The sequence below is a fragment of the Rattus norvegicus genome, chromosome 7, assembly GCF_021556685.1.
Source record: "Rattus norvegicus strain SHRSP/BbbUtx chromosome 7, alternate assembly SHRSP_T2T, whole genome shotgun sequence".
Classification (NCBI taxonomy): Eukaryota; Metazoa; Chordata; class Mammalia; order Rodentia; family Muridae; genus Rattus; species Rattus norvegicus.
Window position 1 is genome coordinate 64,389,042 of NC_141540.1, and position 18,227 is coordinate 64,407,268.

At 40.2% G+C, this 18,227-nt stretch overlaps 1 protein-coding gene across 1 annotated transcript in view; it reads right to left on the bottom strand.

The window, feature by feature from the left end:
* Window positions 1–236: 236 nt before the first annotated feature.
* The window catches only part of Cand1 (cullin-associated and neddylation-dissociated 1), a 37,887-nt gene continuing 19,896 nt past the window's right edge, over window positions 237–18,227 (bottom strand). Inside the window, 13 exon segments of the mRNA NM_054004.2 lie at window positions 237–797; window positions 3,216–3,323; window positions 4,653–4,817; window positions 4,897–5,066; window positions 5,849–5,944; window positions 6,729–8,222; window positions 8,525–8,666; window positions 9,550–9,842; window positions 11,148–11,293; window positions 12,368–12,473; window positions 12,769–13,025; window positions 14,448–14,571; window positions 16,176–16,330. Coding sequence (NP_446456.1) covers window positions 573–797; window positions 3,216–3,323; window positions 4,653–4,817; window positions 4,897–5,066; window positions 5,849–5,944; window positions 6,729–8,222; window positions 8,525–8,666; window positions 9,550–9,842; window positions 11,148–11,293; window positions 12,368–12,473; window positions 12,769–13,025; window positions 14,448–14,571; window positions 16,176–16,330 — 3,481 coding nt within the window. The 3' untranslated portion in view covers window positions 237–572.

Here is an 18,227-nt window from a genome sequence, read left to right on the forward strand (position 1 = left end):
AATCAGTGTGTACAAGGGGATATTGTTAAGCCTTATAAAGTGGTACTTTATTATCTTTGTGACGATGCCAATCTCTCCGAAATATAGCATATCTTAAATGGATATTCTTTATCTGCCAGTTAAAATCATTTTATGTCACTGAAAGAAGAGGTTATACAAGGAAAGAAACATGGTCCTTGTGTTGCAGAATTGATTTTAAATGAGAGAATTTACAAAACCAAGAAATCCATGGTCATAAAGTTTTAACATTTTAATCCTACACATTACAGGGCAAACAGATACTGGACCCTATTTCCACATTCCATAAATCCAAACTTTAGTTCCCATTTCAAACGTTGCCCTAACCACTAAAACCATCAGTGGTCTTACAACCTCTGGATTATGGAAATACAGATTTCTGAAGTAAAAGCTACAAAAACAACAATGGAAGAAAGCTGAACAAACTTCCCATGAATGAAAATAAAAGTGGAACATCCTGAAGCTCTAGACACTTCTCTCCCGTGTCTATGGTCAACTTGTCGGTTCAGTGCACTGTGCGGTCAAATGTAATGGTCCTCATGTGGAACACACGTCTAACTAGTGTCCATTGATTCCAAGTTAGTGGACGAAGAATCTTTCTGGATACTTTCAAAGATGGCTGCCAGCTCCGGGTTGGAGCTGATCTGTGACTGGAACTCACTCATGAGAGGGCTCTTCTCTGCCTCTGGAATGGTGAGCAGTGCAGCTACTGCCCTCATGGCCGAGCGCTTTAACTCGTCCTGCTTTTCAAACTCCTGCTTTACAGAGTTCGCCTTCACCTGCAAGACAGAGCAGACTCAGATCACATGCAGTAACAGAGCAAAGTGCATACAGATAGAAAGAAATCCCTAGTAAGTAGTGTAAAGGCATGGCCCCCAGATCCTGAAGGACACTACACTTCAAGTACAGGCCATATAGCAAACCTCAAGACACTAGCTGAGAAAAAACTATTTCACACAAGGCCTGTTATAAAGACTGACAATCCAGGCCTACTTAGTTGAAACAAGTTGGCCCTACCAAGAAACCAAGTACTCAACTCTACCTTCTCTGAACACCGAATGCTATTCCCATGCTCACCTTATTTATATAATTACATAGATTAAAGCACATCTAAACTTGTTTTATTTTCAAGTTATTTTCCATCTCCCAAAATTCATTTCAACCATTTCCCTCATTGAGTCAGCAGAATCCTCCCAGAAAGAATGAAGGCTTCATCTTACCCACATTATGACAGACGTCAGTTACTTTTTATTTTCATGTCTTCTGTTTTTTTATTCTGGAGATTTGTTTGTTTGGCCTCAATTCATACTTGGGAGGAAAATACGTGTTTATCTGCGTGTGGCTTATTTTGCTCACCACAATCATCCAGGTCTACTCTTGGCACTTGTTTTAATAGCTTAATCTCATCTGTATGCACGCTTATGTGTCTATGCATATAGGTGTGCAGTAAACATGGTCACATGGATTTCCACTGTAGAAGCAGAGTGTGGAGTCATGACAGTTCATGATACTTTGTTTCTGAAAATCAGCCAGATCAACTTCCAAAGTGGTTGGACTTATTTACATCCCTATCAATAGTGTCACATTTCCCTTTCCTGGCATTTTACTAGCACATTCTTGTTTGTTTTGTGTTCTGAGACTGGGGGATGACAATCTTAAGGCAGCTGTGGTTTCCTGATGATACTCTTTATTACTTATTGTCATCTGTACAACTTCCCTTAAAAACTGTCTGCTTCACTAACTCATGTATATACCAGAGGTGAGAGCCTACCCCAAATATCCAAAAATTTTAGAAAAACAGTAACAAGCAAAACCGAAAAGGCAGAAAGTAAAAATAATAAAGGTCAGAGCTGAAATCAGTGAAACAGAAATCAAAATGACACCAGACAATGAAAGGTTTGGTCTGCTGAAAGGTAGTAAGACTAACGACAAACCACTTTCTTTCCAAGAGAAAGGGAGGAGAAAAGTTAATCAGATTTGAGATGGAATGAATATTATGATAGCAATAAAATCCAAAAAGGCCATTAAGCAATACTATAAATATATACTCAAAACAAATAGACAATTATAAGAACTAAATAAATTCTACATATATCTGATCTGTAAAACTGAACTAAGAATGTAAAGAATCATGGTGGTTAGTTTTTTGGTCAGCCTGCTACAAGCTGGAGCCCTGTAAGGACCTCAACTGAGCACTGCAGGTGAGCCCGTGGGTGTGGGTGTGGGCGTACTTTCCTAACTGATGAATAGTGTAGAAGGGCCCAGCCCACTATAGGTGGTGCTATCCCTGGGCAGGCGTACTAGAGTATCTAAGAAAGTCAGTAAGCGGCATTCTTCCATGGCCTTTCCATCAGCTCCCGCCTTGAGAGGTCCTGTCCTAAATTCCCTTCACAATGGTCTGTAAGCAATAACATGAAATAAACCCTCCCCCCACTACCCCCCACCCCCCACTCCCCAGTTGCTTTTGGTCATGCTCTTTAGCACAGCTATAGAAAGTAAACTAAAACAGGATGGGATTGAAGCAGTAAGAATTTCCCAACAAAGACAACCCAAGACTTTAAGATGCACTTCTGAATGGTACCAGACCTTTGGATAAACCCCAATGTCTCTCAAAGCACCGGAAAGGGAAGATACTAATATAATTAAGTCTGAAATGTCAGAGAAAAGAATAAGCTAGTGGAGTTCATAAAGTACCAGACGAAGGAAGTTTTCATCTTTTCTTGTCTGTTGCTTGTTTGTTTAGTTGGTTTTTTGGTTTTGTTGTGTTTTTTTTCCAGGACAGAGAAACCTGTCTCTCTCTCTGCAGAGCAGGACTGTGAACTCAGAGATTACTTGCCTCTGCCTCAAGAGCCTGGGATTAAGGGTGAGTGCCACTACTGTTCCCCCTTTTCCTTATTTATATTTAAATTAATTTAATGAAACAAAACACATCCCATTTGGTAGACACGGTGGCATGTCCCTAATCTCAGCATTTGGGAGGCTGAGACAAGCAAGGGGAGAATTCAAAGTCAGCCTATTTAAAGAGCAAGATTCTGCCATCACCACACCCCTATAAAATGTGCATATTAATTAAAATTTTTAAAAATTCAGTCATAGATATATTAACATTTTATCTAAAATAACAAGAGTCCATTTTCACACCCTGTAATTCTTATGCCAAATGTAGACTAAATTGATGTCTAGCAACAAATAATTACCTTAGTTGTACACGTAGCTCGTAGTGGCTCAACAAGCCGGTCCAACCTCTGTAGTACTGCACTTGGACAAAGGGTAGATAGTCTCACCAACATTAAAAATGTTAGCATCTATTAGGAATAGAAAAACACACACTGTTTTCTAATGACAAAGAAACCTCGCATTCTGACACGCTTCTCTTGAATGCTAAAACGATCAGTATGCCTGTTAAGAGCACCACCTTCAGGGTTGGGGATTTAGCTCAGTGGTAGAGCGCTTGCCTAGGAAGCGCAAGGCCCTGGGTTCGGTCCCCAGCTCCGAAAAAAAAAAAGAGCACCACTTTCATTTAATCTGCCACTGCAAACCTGAGGTGAATGCTAAGGAAACTTCAGCTTCCATATGGGGCCTACCATACATAACTAGGAACTGTTTCTTCCTCAGGTCTGACTGCACATCACAAACACCCGAGTGGGAAGCATTTAAAATAACCCATTCCGTGGTCCCATTCATTAGAGAATGTCATTTTACCCTTGGGGAGAAGGCAGGAAACTCACAATTTCTGAAAAAGCTAATGAGCAAATCTCACTAAAACTTAACAAAATTAGAAATGTGAACCAGAAGGAAAACTTTACAGAGATTTCTTTCTTCCCAGGCTTTGGGAGGGCATATGATTATCATTATTCAAATTCATACAAAACCCAAAACCTGTTTTAAGACATTCTCTCCCCTTGGCCTCTAACTGTGTAGAGCTGCACCGCCAGGCCCCAGGCCCCATTAAAGAGTAGCATGAAAGGATGGAGCTCATTTACTTCTCAAGTCTCTCACTTACTGACATATTTGCAACAACAGAAACGGTTCAACAGAACAAACAGGAAAAACAAGGCACAGAAGCCAACCACACGCTCTAAACCTAAGAGGCAACATGACTCTCTGTTCCAAGGCCTCTGCAGCGTGCAGGTTATCTGAGGGGGAGGGCGCCAGGTCAGCCTCCAACATAACTCCTGCTATTACCACAGCTTGTCTTGTACTGAAGTAAAAAGGTAACAAAGGTTAACACTCAGCCTAGGCTGAGATACAACCCAAGACCTCAGGACACTGAAGGGAAAGTAAGAAGACTGGTGGCTACTCATCAGGACAGCTCTGTAAGGTCAGAGATCTGCACTTTCAGCATTAGAATATGTCTGATTCTGAGCCAAAAACTATGGGTAGACATTATTAAGAAGACTGGAAATGAATTTCTTAAACATTCGGGGTCCACTTCCCTTCCTTCTTAGGTAAAAACAGGGTTTGACTTTCTCTTATTAAATTGTCTTCTACTGCCTCTGCACATAGAGTTTGTAAGATATTGGTAAATGTATTAATTTCTTACTTACATAGCTAAGTAAATTGCAAGCAAGCATAAAAGTTGTTTCATCAAAGTCTACTAAGTCATTGTACAGAGACATTCACAAACATCCTACCTTAATATCATAATGGTCCTTCAAACCATCTTCCACATGATTTAGAAATTCAAAGATATCCAGTCTGTCAAGACAGCTGTCTAGAAGTGTGTACATACACTCAAAAGCTGCCTTTCTAATGTCCAGGCCGTCATCAACCGTGTGCTTAAACGGGCCCATCTCTACCTGTAAACAAGAAAGGACATGCAAGCGTGTGGCGATGCAAAGGTAGGTGCAGGGGATTGATGCGATCTAGTGCACTCACCTCTCTTATAAGTTCCTTCCTAACTTTTGTCTCATTGTAAAGATGTGGAAGAACAGAATCCAGAAGGTCCCGTATCAGTGACGGCTTGTTATGGGCTGCAGAATTGAATGTGACCAAGGCCACTCTTCTTACATTCAAATCTGGGTCTTCCAACGTTTTTAGAAAATCACCTGAAAAATTGTAAGAGAAACAACACACTCATGCCATGCTTAAAGTGCAATTCACCAAGTGTTTTCTCTAAACTGAATTATTGTGGGTATCGCTGCTATTCCAAGAAAATAAAAATGGAGGTCAAAGAAAAGCCAGACACAAGATTAAATGAGCCAAAAACTATTTCAACAGCATGGAAATTAACTACTGGTGTTGAACGTGTGCACTCTTCACTGGTAGTCACTCTAAGCAGCAATAAGGCAGAGAACAGACAGGGCAGGACCTGACAACGCTCTGTAAGCGCATGGGAGTGTGACGAGGAAACCACAACCCAACAAGACAAGCATTAAAAACTGAGATTCAAGTAAAACTCATTTATACTGGGAGAAAGGTTCTGACTAGTCAGAGTTTAACATCCATTTGCTTGATTCATTAAGACATTACCAAATGTAGGTGACCAGGAAGGGGGGTGGGACATTGAGTGGGATATAAAGTGATTAAAAAAAATGACCAAATATGATTATCAACTACACTGACTGTTGGGATATGCTGACATATTTACATACTTCAGTGATGAACAAAATCTGGTAGTACTTGCTGATAAAGAGAGCCTATATAAATATAATTTGCTCAACTTAGAAAACCATACATTATACATACCTTTATAATGAAAGAATTATCTCGTGTATGTGTTACTTCCCCAGTTACAAAAATGTTCAGTGACAGCCTTAGTTGTCACGTGATAAAGCTCTGCACGTTTCCAGAGTAGCTAGGCAGTAAGCGTCTGTAAGCGGCCACTCACCTATGCAGTTCTTGAGCAGTGGATCAATGGGCTGAGGGTGGTCAGAAATAGTGAACTTCACAGCTGTAACCACTGAGCTTCTGGCATAGGATGACCCTAATAGAAACACAACAATGGAAAGTCCATCGGTATGCGCTCACTCAATGTCCATGAATGACATTCTAAAACTGTCACAGAACCACCACTGTCTTCAACACTGTAAAACTATCATATCACTGTCCCCAAAAGCTGTCTTCTAACTCTCAGGATACTTAAAAAACAAACAAAAAAACCCAAAACAAACAAACAAAAAACCAAAACAAAAAAAAGCTTACTAGACTTTTTTTTTAAAAAAAACTGTCCTCTACAAAGGAGGTGACCCAGGGAAGTGGCAATAGAGGACCTAACCCTCACAAACAGAGCTGGTTAAGTGTATAATGATCAAGAAAAATTTTAATTAAACACTACTAACCCTTTTATGAATTATTACCTATTCTAACTGGGCAAACACTGACAAACCAAAAATCTTTTCTCATTTATTTGCCTTTAAGCTCAGTAATTTCTGCAAATTTAATACAAAAAGTATTCCGAGGTTTTCATACTAAATTCAAGAGTTGTTTTTTCTACATTTTAATTCAAACATTAAAATGCAGTCAGTATGGAGAACTAGATCACACGTATTTAAACATTACCCAATTAGACGTCATCCTTCTGAGGAACAAAGCACCTCTGACTAAGACTCATATCATAACGCTCGCCAGTCAGGGCTTTCTCATCACATACAGGGCTTTAAACATGGCTTTTTTTTTTTTTTTTTTTTAAAGCAGACAGTAGTTCCTCATTAGGCATCATCTTTCTAGGCAACGAACTGTCAAACTTATGAGAAACTCTTGATACTCACCTGATATCAAATACCCTTTAAGCCTCGGGAGGAGAGTTTCAGGATCAATAAGAGTGAGCTTCCCTAGACACTCGGCGACGACGTTTCTGGTGCCCTCCTCCGCGCACTCACAGTGCTTTAGCAGCAAGGCCCAGATGTTCTCGACATACGGCTTAAGGCCGACCACTGACGCAGAGCTAATGATTTCCTTCAGGGAATGCAGCAGCAGGTACTGCCTTTTGGGCTGACTGGTTATTTCTTGTAGTACAAATGGCAGATACTCAGGGAGGTTGCCTACACTGATGCTGCCTAACGCATAGGATGCAGCTGATTTAACTTCTTCACTAGGAGAGGAGAAAGCCTCTAATATTACAGATTTTAGCTCCAACTGCCCACTTAAGTCAATATGGTGTCCAACTTCTCCTAGAGAAAGGAGCGCTAAGAGACGAATGGAATCTGTAGACCTGGAGTTCTTGACATCTTGAATAAACTGACCTACTACAGCCGGTCCCTCTTTAGGGCATGCTCGAGTAAGGGCAGCTACACATTTGGCAATGGAATAGTAAGACTGCTTATGAGTAAGAGCTGTGCTCTGAGAGTAAACTGGACCCGTTAGCATGCGCAGCAAATCCATGTATCCTAGATTGTTTGTTCCAGTGACAACCAAAGCTTGGAAGAAGTCTAGCATGGCACTAAGAGCTCCTCCCTGCAGCAGAGGTGACCTTACAAGTCCAATCAGTTCATTGAGAATAGATCCGCTTATCTTTGAAAGGGAGGAGGGATATACTTTTGCCAGGGTAGTAAGGAAGCTGATAGCCATCTGGGACACGTGCATATCACTTTCGCTGATAAGAGGAGGGAGCTCATCCAGAACTGCATCAATCATGGCGGCCGTCAAACTGTCACTATAGTTTTTAATGAGAATATCTAGGGCAGAGAGGGTCCCCAGTTTCAAAGCTCTCTGATTTTTCCTGAGAAATGAAGCAAGGATAGGGACTCCCTCTCCCAGCACAGGCCTCAGATCTATCTTCAAAGGTGACCCAGCAATCAGGGTCAGTGCTTTCACTGTCGTTAGCCGGGTGATTTCATTCTTGAGTCTCTCCAAGAAAATCTGAAGTGTATTTGATAAGTCAGGGCCCAAATTGTCTCCAAGATTGCAAATAATCTGTCCCATACAGGAAATAGCCCTCTCCTTGACTTCCTGATCAATGTCAGCTGCTTTTAAGCGCTTAATTGTACAAGTGAAGAGATCTTTGATGTAAGGCGTTGCATCGAAGGAGGAGGGTTGGTCCAGAGGACGGATCACTTTGACAAGCTGCTGAGTGACAAGAAGGGCTTCTGATGTGATCTTGTAAAATGGGTCACCAACACAAGCCACCACTGGAGGGACCAAAGCCTGAACATGCGGGTGGAAAACTTGCGGAGAGTGGTTACAGAGGATCACATACAGACAGGACAATGCATCAATCTTCAGATTCGATGAGCTGGACTTATCATTGAGTGAGAAAATGATTCCTGAAAGCCAACAAAACATCCCATCATTTCTACGCAATTTTCCAAAAAACTCAAAGGCCACCCTTCCGAGACTGTTAGAATCTCCATCTGCATTATATAATTTCTAACATGGGAGAAGCATAAAAACCTATAGAAAATATTAAGTCCCATTTCTTATAAGGATCTAACTTCATGTGTTCAAAATGGTCAGATTAAAAATTTGTAGGTACAAATTATCAAACTTCTCTTGTAAGTGAAACATTTATTCAAGTTTACTTAAATGCTAAAAACAAGAAGTGCTTAGTAAGTACCCAAAGACGTACCTGGTACAAGTACAGGAATGTGTTGGGTTAGTGCCCCAGGCAACACATTTACCAGTTCAGTTAACATGTTAAAACAACACTGTCGGGTCTTTACACTTTTTTCTTTCATCTGTTTATGTAGGGCTTTAACAATGTTGGGAACCTGCAATTATAATAGTCATTAGCTAGCTGACCCAAAGGTCCGTCCTTCACACACTGTAACAACCCACAGGAAAGGAGCGCAACAATCTTCTTTCTGTCTCACTTCCAACTCAGCTCAGACAGGCACCAGTGTAGGAAGCAAGTTTAAGTCTACTGCACACACTGTACATACTCATTTCTAGCTCTATTTGCTCGACAGCTTTGAGAAACTGTAGAAAGCTTCCTGACAAGCACAAGTTTCCACTAAATAAAATAATTTCCAACTAAAACTTTAAGCAAATAATTTATAAATAGAAAAAAACAGTAGAGAGAAAATTGTGTGTGTGGGGGGGAACCCAGCAAACTGGGCATTTTTTTTTCCTTTTTTTAGTTTGCTATTGCAATAGATGACACCATTACTCAAAGGTATAAGCAGTGGGGATAAAATTCAGATATCTAATCTAAACGTTCTAATCTTTAGCAAAACTGTAATCTTTACTAACAAGTCATAGATACAAGGCTATAAACAGAGACCCCCCCCCAAATGCTAATCAAGCAATGAAAATGTAGAATGAAATGAAACACTTTTTCTCTAACACAGGATAAATCTCACAAATAAAAATGATCTAAGAAATAGACAAGAATTCTCAGAATTTTCAGTGCTTCTATGTTCATCCATCTGTCCATCCATCCATCCATCCATCCATCCATCCATCCATCCACTTTTATACCATCCTTTGGTTATAAGTAATGGTGGTTCACAACAATCAATGGTTAACAAGTAATACGAGAACCCATTAACTTGGGGAGTTTCCCTAAATGACCCGGCACTCATGTTTTCTTTCCTTAAGAACAACTCATACAACACTACTGTTGGTGGCTTTCGAGCACATGCATACACTGACCTGACTCTGAAGCATTGTTAAGGGTGTTTCTCCTTGCTCCATTGCATCAGGGTCGCACAGCCAACTTTGTACTGGACGAGTTTGCTTCAAAAGAGAAAGGTATGCATGAAAAACATCTGCCTTTACATTCTCTTCGCGCTCTTTAAATCTGGATATCAGTGCAGGAGAGACGGTCTTGTAGAATTCCGGGAGCATCTCATGCCGTGTGCTAACTACGGCATCCAGGCACTTGGCAGCCGCACGCCTCACTTTCCAACTCATGTCATCGTCATCACTGTATTCATCGTCACTCCCTAAAGGGAAGTTTCAATGTGGAACAGGCTATTAATGGTATACAGAGTACATAATTCAGCACACACAGTGAGCTAGTGTTCTTAACTAAGACACTTACTTAAAACAGCTTAGCATCTATGGCAATAGGTGTTTTAAAGAGGAGAATGTAAAAAGACACAGAACTTGCTACAGCCATGACTGTTTTAATTAGCTAAGCTCTGTCTTGTTACACAGTTAATGAACTGTGGCTTGCTTACAAATGTCTCATTGAATCTGTTTAAACTCAAATTCCTCAGGCTTTGAACCAAAGTCAAGACTCAGCAGGAGAAAAACCAATGAGCATTTATAAGAAAGCTACAAAACCAATATGGTTGGTTATAGGTCTAGTAAAAAGAATAGTTATGATTAGTTTTCTGTGAGAAGAAAGAATCTTGTCACTGGCTTCATACATAGCTTTTCATTGAACCTTTTGTGCTACTGGAACAAAAACATTTTTTCAACTTTTATCAATCCGGACATCTGTCCTTCATTAGAAAATGCTCACCATTTAACAACAGAATACCAAACTAATTGAACAATTCAGCTTACATAGTGAGATGATGTCCAAAGAAAATGAAGCACTATGGGTAAGCACAAGGACTCAGGCACATCTGTTTAGGGGTTAGAGGTTACTAAGAACTAGAATAGAAAGCAGACAGACGGCAGAGGTGGTGATAAGGCAGTGAAAGCTTAACAACTGCAGCCTTTGCAGCCCTGTCCATGACTGGACTGCACTCAAGACAGAGGGTAAGGAATGAACTTAATGGCGAGCAAGTGTGTGTGGAGGTCTATTGTAGAGGGGATGGGAAGTACTTGCTGGAGGAATAGATTGAGGTGGGTGTGTCTGTGTGCTTTTTTAAGATGAGTTTAATTATAGATTCTGTAAGTTATTTTAAAGTTATTGCATATATTTACACAATCAAATTAAAAAGTTTCATAAGAATAACAGGACCCATCAACCCCATACACTTGGTATCTACCCATTTCCATATATCACTATTCTCCAAACCAAACAGCAGTAGCTGTCTATGCCCACAGTCAGCCTGACTGTACCACATAAAGCCACGGACACGCTCAGTGTTCATCAACATTTAACAGTGACCCAAATAATATGGAGGATTTTTTAATACCAACCAAACTACTCTGAATATGTATATTTAGATTAATTAAAAAAAAAAACAAAACATTTTATAAAAAATGTAGAGTGGAATGGTTGTCCACCACCATGCCTAAGACTCTAAGCTTGAGCACCCCAGCAGCCAGCTTCCGTGTGCACCACTGGATACCTTGGTCATCGTCATCTCCGCCATCAGCATCCATAGCATTCTCATCTTCATCTTCATCATCATAGTTGTAATTTGGATCATAGGTAAGGTATTTTAGACAAATGTTTATAATGGTAGAAACATGAGGATAAACTTCCTTAGGGCATCTAAATATAAAGATAAAAACTGCTTTAAAAGCACACTGGAAGGAAAACAGTCCTCTCCTCCCTGCCTCAGGTGTTAGCAATAACAGCAAAGTGAGGTCTGACCACTTAAATTTTTGTCCCATGAGCTTCATATTTGAAAAGATTTATCTTTCAAAATATATTTAATTTTAGGATATACACCCCCACACATGTACCATATACACATTTTAACTATATTGTTCAAACGGGAGTAGTAAAATTATTAGTGAACATTCATTTAGCATGCTCTTCTCTCTGTATGCTAAGAATCAATAAAAATGCAGCTATGCCAACAGAGTCAAAATTAAAGGGACAATTTTTTAGTTCTTCGTAAACTTGACAGAAATGAATTTCAACATTTCCAATTTTCAAAATGTGGCATGGAGGCTGGGGGACACCTTAGTGGTTAGAAGCACTGGCTGTCCTTGCAGGGGACCTGGGCTTAATGCCCCAGCATCCACATGGAGGTTCACAGCTGCCTTCAATTCCAGTTCCAGGGGATTGGATGCTTTCTGCTGACTTCTATGAGTACCCATGATGGAGACATACACATAGCAAAAATATTTAAAAATATTTTAAAATAGTTTGGATATAAAGATGCTCCTCTAAACCATGATGTAAAAGGGCAAAGACCAGGCTAAAATTAGTTAGGATCAAGGTACCATCCAAACAAATGACATTAGTCACAGACAAATATTTAGTTGATACTGGTTTCACACAATTTTTATTAAGATGTAAAGAAAATCAGAGTCAAGCTTCCAAATTAGGAATCACTATATAGGCAAATTACTCTGGCATTTCTTTCTTCTTAGAGACAAAAGTAAACAAAAAAAAGTATGACTGTTTTAAGTTCTAACAATACTAAATGTTTTCAAAGTAGATGAGTCTACCAGAGTTTATAACAGTAAGGTGGTGTTTCCTTAACATCCTCTCAGCAACCAATCACTATTCAATGGAAAAACAAGTATGTGAAGCCCTCTGCTCTCTCTTTACTTCATCTTAGTGACTATGCTGCTCTTCAGGGGGAAATTAAATAAATAGATCTTAAAAACTTACCTTCTCACAAATGATTCAAAAGCTTGAATGCAGTATTCTCTTAATTCATCATCATCTACATTACAAAATTTTACCACCAAAGGAATTATCTTTTCAAGGTATTCACCTAGGGAAAACATATTGCCTCTTAAATCTATACACTTTAAAAAAAAATTGTGTAAACAATTTTAGGGGGCCAGCCAGTGATGGGCTCAGAGGGCACAGGAGCCTGCAGAAGCCTGGAGGCCTGAATACTGAAACCCCTGTACAGGTGAAGAAATAAATATGCCTCCAGAGTTCCCCTCTTATCTCCACATACATGATGGGTTACACGCACATGCGCGCGCGCACACATGGGCACACACGCACATCCACAAATTCACACAGAGTTGAAATAGAGAGATAACTCTGAAATGTCTTACCTATTCTATGGCCAGCTTGCCTACTAATAGCAGCAATACACTGTATGTAGGTCCTTGTTGTTGACATGGAGTCATTTTTGGACAACTCTGACAACAGATGTTCAATAAGGTCTACAAAAACTATGTTTCCGCAGCTCATAACTAGGTGGCCAAGAGCAATAATTGTTCTTTTCCTGACTGCAAGTCTAGGGCTAGTCAGCTGGGGAAGTAGACAGGTCAGAATTGAAGGATGGAAATTAACAAGCAGTCCTCCTTGCCTTAAGAAAAAGGGAAACAAAGAAACAAAAACATAAATTCAACATGACAGAGCACTAGTAATAAGTATGTCTAAACTCTGAACAAACCGGGGAGACAAATGGGAACTCACAATGAAAGCTGAACTCCCACTATTCCTTCCAATGCAACTTAAAATCCTAAGCTAAATGTATCTAGATCTGAGATGTGTTTCCCCAAATAACTCCTAGAAGTGAAGCCCTATCACCTATTTCAGGCTCATTAACCAAATGTCTGGCAAAACACCAAATAAAACAAAACGCGCAATGATCTTGTTTTCCTCTTTCTAAGACTTCAATGTCTTCTACCTAGAGTCTTGTTTCTGAGCGCCTACACCACCAAAAGCCTGGCATCTCTTCACCTCCTTCTCTCTTGTTCTTTCTCTGTCCATCTCATACCCAATTTTATTGTTCACTTGTTCCCAAAATTGCCTTTCCCAATCACCTCAACACGCACAGCTAAATCAGGCAACAGATTTCATAGCATCTTATGCCAACTGTGCGGTAAGAGAATCACATGTGGGTGTCACTGCTCATCAGTTAAACACACCTTCACACACCTGAAGCTCACCCCAGCAGACCCCAGTTCAAAGGACTTCTTTGTGTTCACTCATGTCGTGGCCAATGAGCTCACAGAGCCTCTGCTTCAGTCCTCTCGCACGCGTGCACTCCATGTCTCAGCACATGCAGCTAACCGAGTGCCGCCTTGTCTTTAAACTCCACTACTGCCACAAAAGCTTCGCTGACAGTCCCACTCTTGGCAGGGCTTGGCTTTTCAGCTGTTTCCATTCTCATCTCCTAGAGTAAAAGTCTAAGAACTGTGCCCTGTCCTGTGTGTCAGGGTAATGCGAACCCCTCACTGCAGATAGTTAATGTACACACATTTTTCTGTGTCAAACACCCAAGTATTTCTAAACTAAACAAAACTAACTACAAATAATACCCACAAGTAAGGGAGCTTTAATCATTACTAGAAACAAGAATACACTGAAACTGGAGCACCCTGAAAGATTCACTTCCTCAGGAGTAGCGCAAATCTATTTCTCAGCCAGCTGCCACCGCCAAAGAAAGTAGGAAAGCAGTCAGTGAATAAAACCCAAGCTCCCCACCCTCAGACATGCAGTAGAAACATGGCTGCTAAAGGCTGGAGATTGTTAGCTGCACACTTGTGACTTCTGGTAAAGCATTTCCTCACACAAGCAGATGAATGGACAGAACAACAATAATAAACAGGAACCGCTAAAAACCACCCAATCACAGCACACCCGTGATGTCTAAGTGTATCTTACGTTTCCTTTACCCAACCTCGGAAACCTAGGCCACGCTCTACTATACTAACTAGAGAAAGATTTCAGTGACAAGCATATTCGTAATACATTATGACAAATGTACAGTGGACACACTTACCTGCTCAACATATCAGCCATAATATCTAAAGCTTCTAGCTGAACAGAAACATCTTCCTGCTTTGCTATTGCACTGGTAAGGCGTCCAGTAATCTTTTTACATACATTAGCAGCTAATGCAGAGCCTGCAAAAGTAAATAAAAATTGCAGGTGTGTTAAGTCCATATCTGCACTAGCTACCAATAGTCAACAGACTAAAATTCAAAAGTACTTAAGAGATATTTGCTAAGAAAAAGTTAAAAATACCTTATTAGACCTGACCAAGAATCAGAAGTTAATAGCTGCAAAAGGGTTACAGGAATGTGAAAAATACCACTTTTCAGATCTTGCTAGGCAACTAACTTCTAAATGAAGGCTGGCCATGGAGCCTGTAGTTTATGGCAAACAAATCTCTAGATGGAAAGCATCACAATTTCTCTGTTCCTCAGTCCTCTCTAGCAACAGCCTCTAAGTTCTGTTGAGTTTGCACCCCAATACTTCAACAGTTGCTTTACAAGAAAAACAGCAGGTGTTTAATCAGTCACTTGACCACAGGGGGAGATGCTGTGTGTATACACGCTGCACCCCCTCCATTTAAAGTAGGTCATGTTTTACAAATGCCAGGAAAAGGAGAAGACGTAACTCACTGTGAAAGTTAGAATCTCCACAGTTAAAAAGACATTGTTAATGTCAAATGAGAGCATCTTGCATGAGGGAAAACGAAGACAGGGAGAGTCAAGCAGCACAGGCATGCTCAGGCATGCTCAGGCATGCTCGGGTGTGTTCGGGTGTGCTCGGGTGTGCTCGGGTGTGCTCAGGTGTGCTCGGGTGTGCTCGGGTGTGCTCGGGTGTGCTCAGGCACAACCAGCGCCAGTGTCAGATGGGAAAACTGTTTTTCTTCTTGTGGCGCTAGGGATGAAACCCAGGGCCTCATACATGGCAGGCATGCTTTATTAATCACTGAGTCACGTTCATTCAGAGCACCCTCCACACTGTTTGAATCTTTAACAAACTAGGAAGTCAAAACTCTGGGTGGTGATTCAATCTCTGTATATTTTACATTTCAACTGTGTGGTGTGAGGACTAAGAAGCAACAGACACAGACCTGATCGTAATAATAAGATAGTGACTTATTAGTTTTTATTAATGAGTGAAAACAATGCTCACATGATATTACCAATTTAAAATCTTCCCACAAAGTAGGGATATGAAAATTTCCTCCATTTGCAGTTAGGACAATAATTTTCAGACTTCCAATTTAGATACCAGCACAGCAGTCAAGTCCAATCTCAGATTCACATTACCTAGATAATTCTAGCAGAGGTCAAAAGCTAATTATCAAATTCATTAATTATTAAATTATCAAGTAACTGAAAAGGGCTCAAACTTAATTAAAGCTACTAGTAAAATGAACTGTTTCATTAGCTATGTCTTAGCTTTAGAATTTTACACAATGAGCTTTGATAAAAAATTAAATCAAACCCGGAATTAAAAACTAATCAGAATCTGGCATCTGCTTATCTTCTCCCCCACCGTAGAGGCTACACAGAGTAACTCTCAGCTGCAGCTGTAGACTGCAACATGATGAATACCCTGCACCAACATCAATACCCTTCAGAACTGACACAGGGTCCAAAGTTACATTTAACGTTGAAGAAAAATTAGGCTTTGAATCACCTCTCTGCGCCTTGGAATATGGGGGGATGCATCTCCATATGGAAAGGAAACAAGAAGAACCATTCTTGCTTACCACTGGAAGCTGGAGGGAGTTCTCCAATTACTGTTTTAAGGCCAATACTGGAAATATCTCGAAGCTGCTCCTTGTCAGAAAGCATGTTTGTACAGAGGGTGTCTACAATCGTCTCAACTTGGTACTCTTTCACTTTACTCACTAAAGGACCAAGACTGCAACAGAAAGAAGCATATTCTCTTAACATCTAGATAAACACAAAACAAAAAATAGAAATATTAATCTTGTCCTGTAACTGTCAATATAACTATGGACACGTCTATCATAAACGACACATAAATAAGCACGAAGAGGAAGTGACTGATGCAGTTTCCTTGTGGTTGGTTTCCAATTTTTCCCCATTGATTTCCAGCAGAGTAACAAGACACTGAAGATGGTTTCCATTCTGCACACTAACCCTTCAAACACACATACAGCTCTAATCATCAAGGTCTGCTCCCAACAGGATTTACCTAGAAGGAAAGGTCCAATCATTGTTACCTTGCCAACTTTGACCTTTCTTGTTATTGTTGTAGTTCCTTTTAATTCCCCATCTAAAATTTAAAAACATAATGAAAACTTCTAGACCTATTATGTGCTCAAAAAACACTCTGCACAGCTTCTGTTTTATACTGGTAATGTTTCTATTACTCCTGCTATTCAAACCCCTCCACCTGGATAGAAGCCCTTCCTCCAGTCCTGCCGAGACGCTAGCACACAGTGGGCATGCTTGGTGGATTGAACATTCACCAAGAAACCACTGTCACTCAAGATTCATGATGAAGGTAAAAACACTAGAACGGAATATTTACTATCAAGCTGGGGAGGTAAAAACTCATTAACTAGGAACTATAAAGGTGCTATTTTACAATTTCCTAAAAACTTCCACATTCAGTATTATCTTTCATTGGTCAATTTTCTTTGGTAGCAGGCTTTGAAGGGATAATTAGGAAAGAAAACTATTTTAACAGCTCTCAGCAAGCAACCCCAATCAAATAAAAGGGCCAGCAAAAGTCATGAAGCTTGGTGGGAACAGGACCTGGTGTGGTGATGGGGAGAGCACAGTGCAGGCATAAATGTGTCTGAAATGTATTATGTACATGCTTAAGACAACCACTTCTAATGGAGAGATCAGAAACTAAAGCAAATGAAATGTATACTAAAAGAAGTCCAAGAGGACAGAGAGATGGCTCAGCTAATAAAATGCTTGCTATATGCATGTGCATGCCTGTGTACTCACGCGTGCATACACATAGAAAATAACAGTAACAAATTATATCCTTAAAACCGGTAGAGACTACTTCTTTGTATTTTTAAAAACTTCCTCTGTTTGAGATTTAAGAAATTAGAAGGCAAGTCCACAGTATCCTTAGTGACTGTCTGAACCTTTAATAGGCTGCCTCAGAAGGTCCCTGGGCCACTTCAAGTATTGCTGCTAACGTAAGCAAAAGGAGTGGTATGGGCGGGAATCACACAGAAGACAACTGAACAACCTACCCAGATCCAACTATACCAATATTTATAATATATACATTGATAAAGACTTCTGCACTCTTAAATATTCAAATGTCAAAAAGTTGTAATAACTCAAAATGTGTATGACTAATCACCAACTAAGGTGGTCCAACTTTATCCAGGAACCCCAGAGTCCTCTTTACAATAACCCCCCAAACCCCCCACTTCCATCTCGGCTGGGCATGGCAGCCAAGCAATAGGTTAATAATTTTCCCTCACTCATGTCTCCTCCTGTGTTGTTATTCTCCATCTCCTAACTTCCTCCTCCTCCTCATGTTAGCTATAATCCCCACTTAGACTTTCACTCATACGTGAGCCCAAGCTCTCTCTCCTACCGTAATAATCTTGACACTCATCACAATTGACTGCTGAGTTTGAATAAAGGCTTCCTCATTGTTTAAACAAAAATCAGTAATTTCATCTTAACAGCATATACTTTTAAAATTCATGCAAAGAAAATTGGTATTACTAAAGAGAAATGCAAAACCAGCACAGTTGGAAATCTTAAGATCCCTCTCAGCCAATAGATAACTCAAGCCAAAACACCAGAGAGGACAC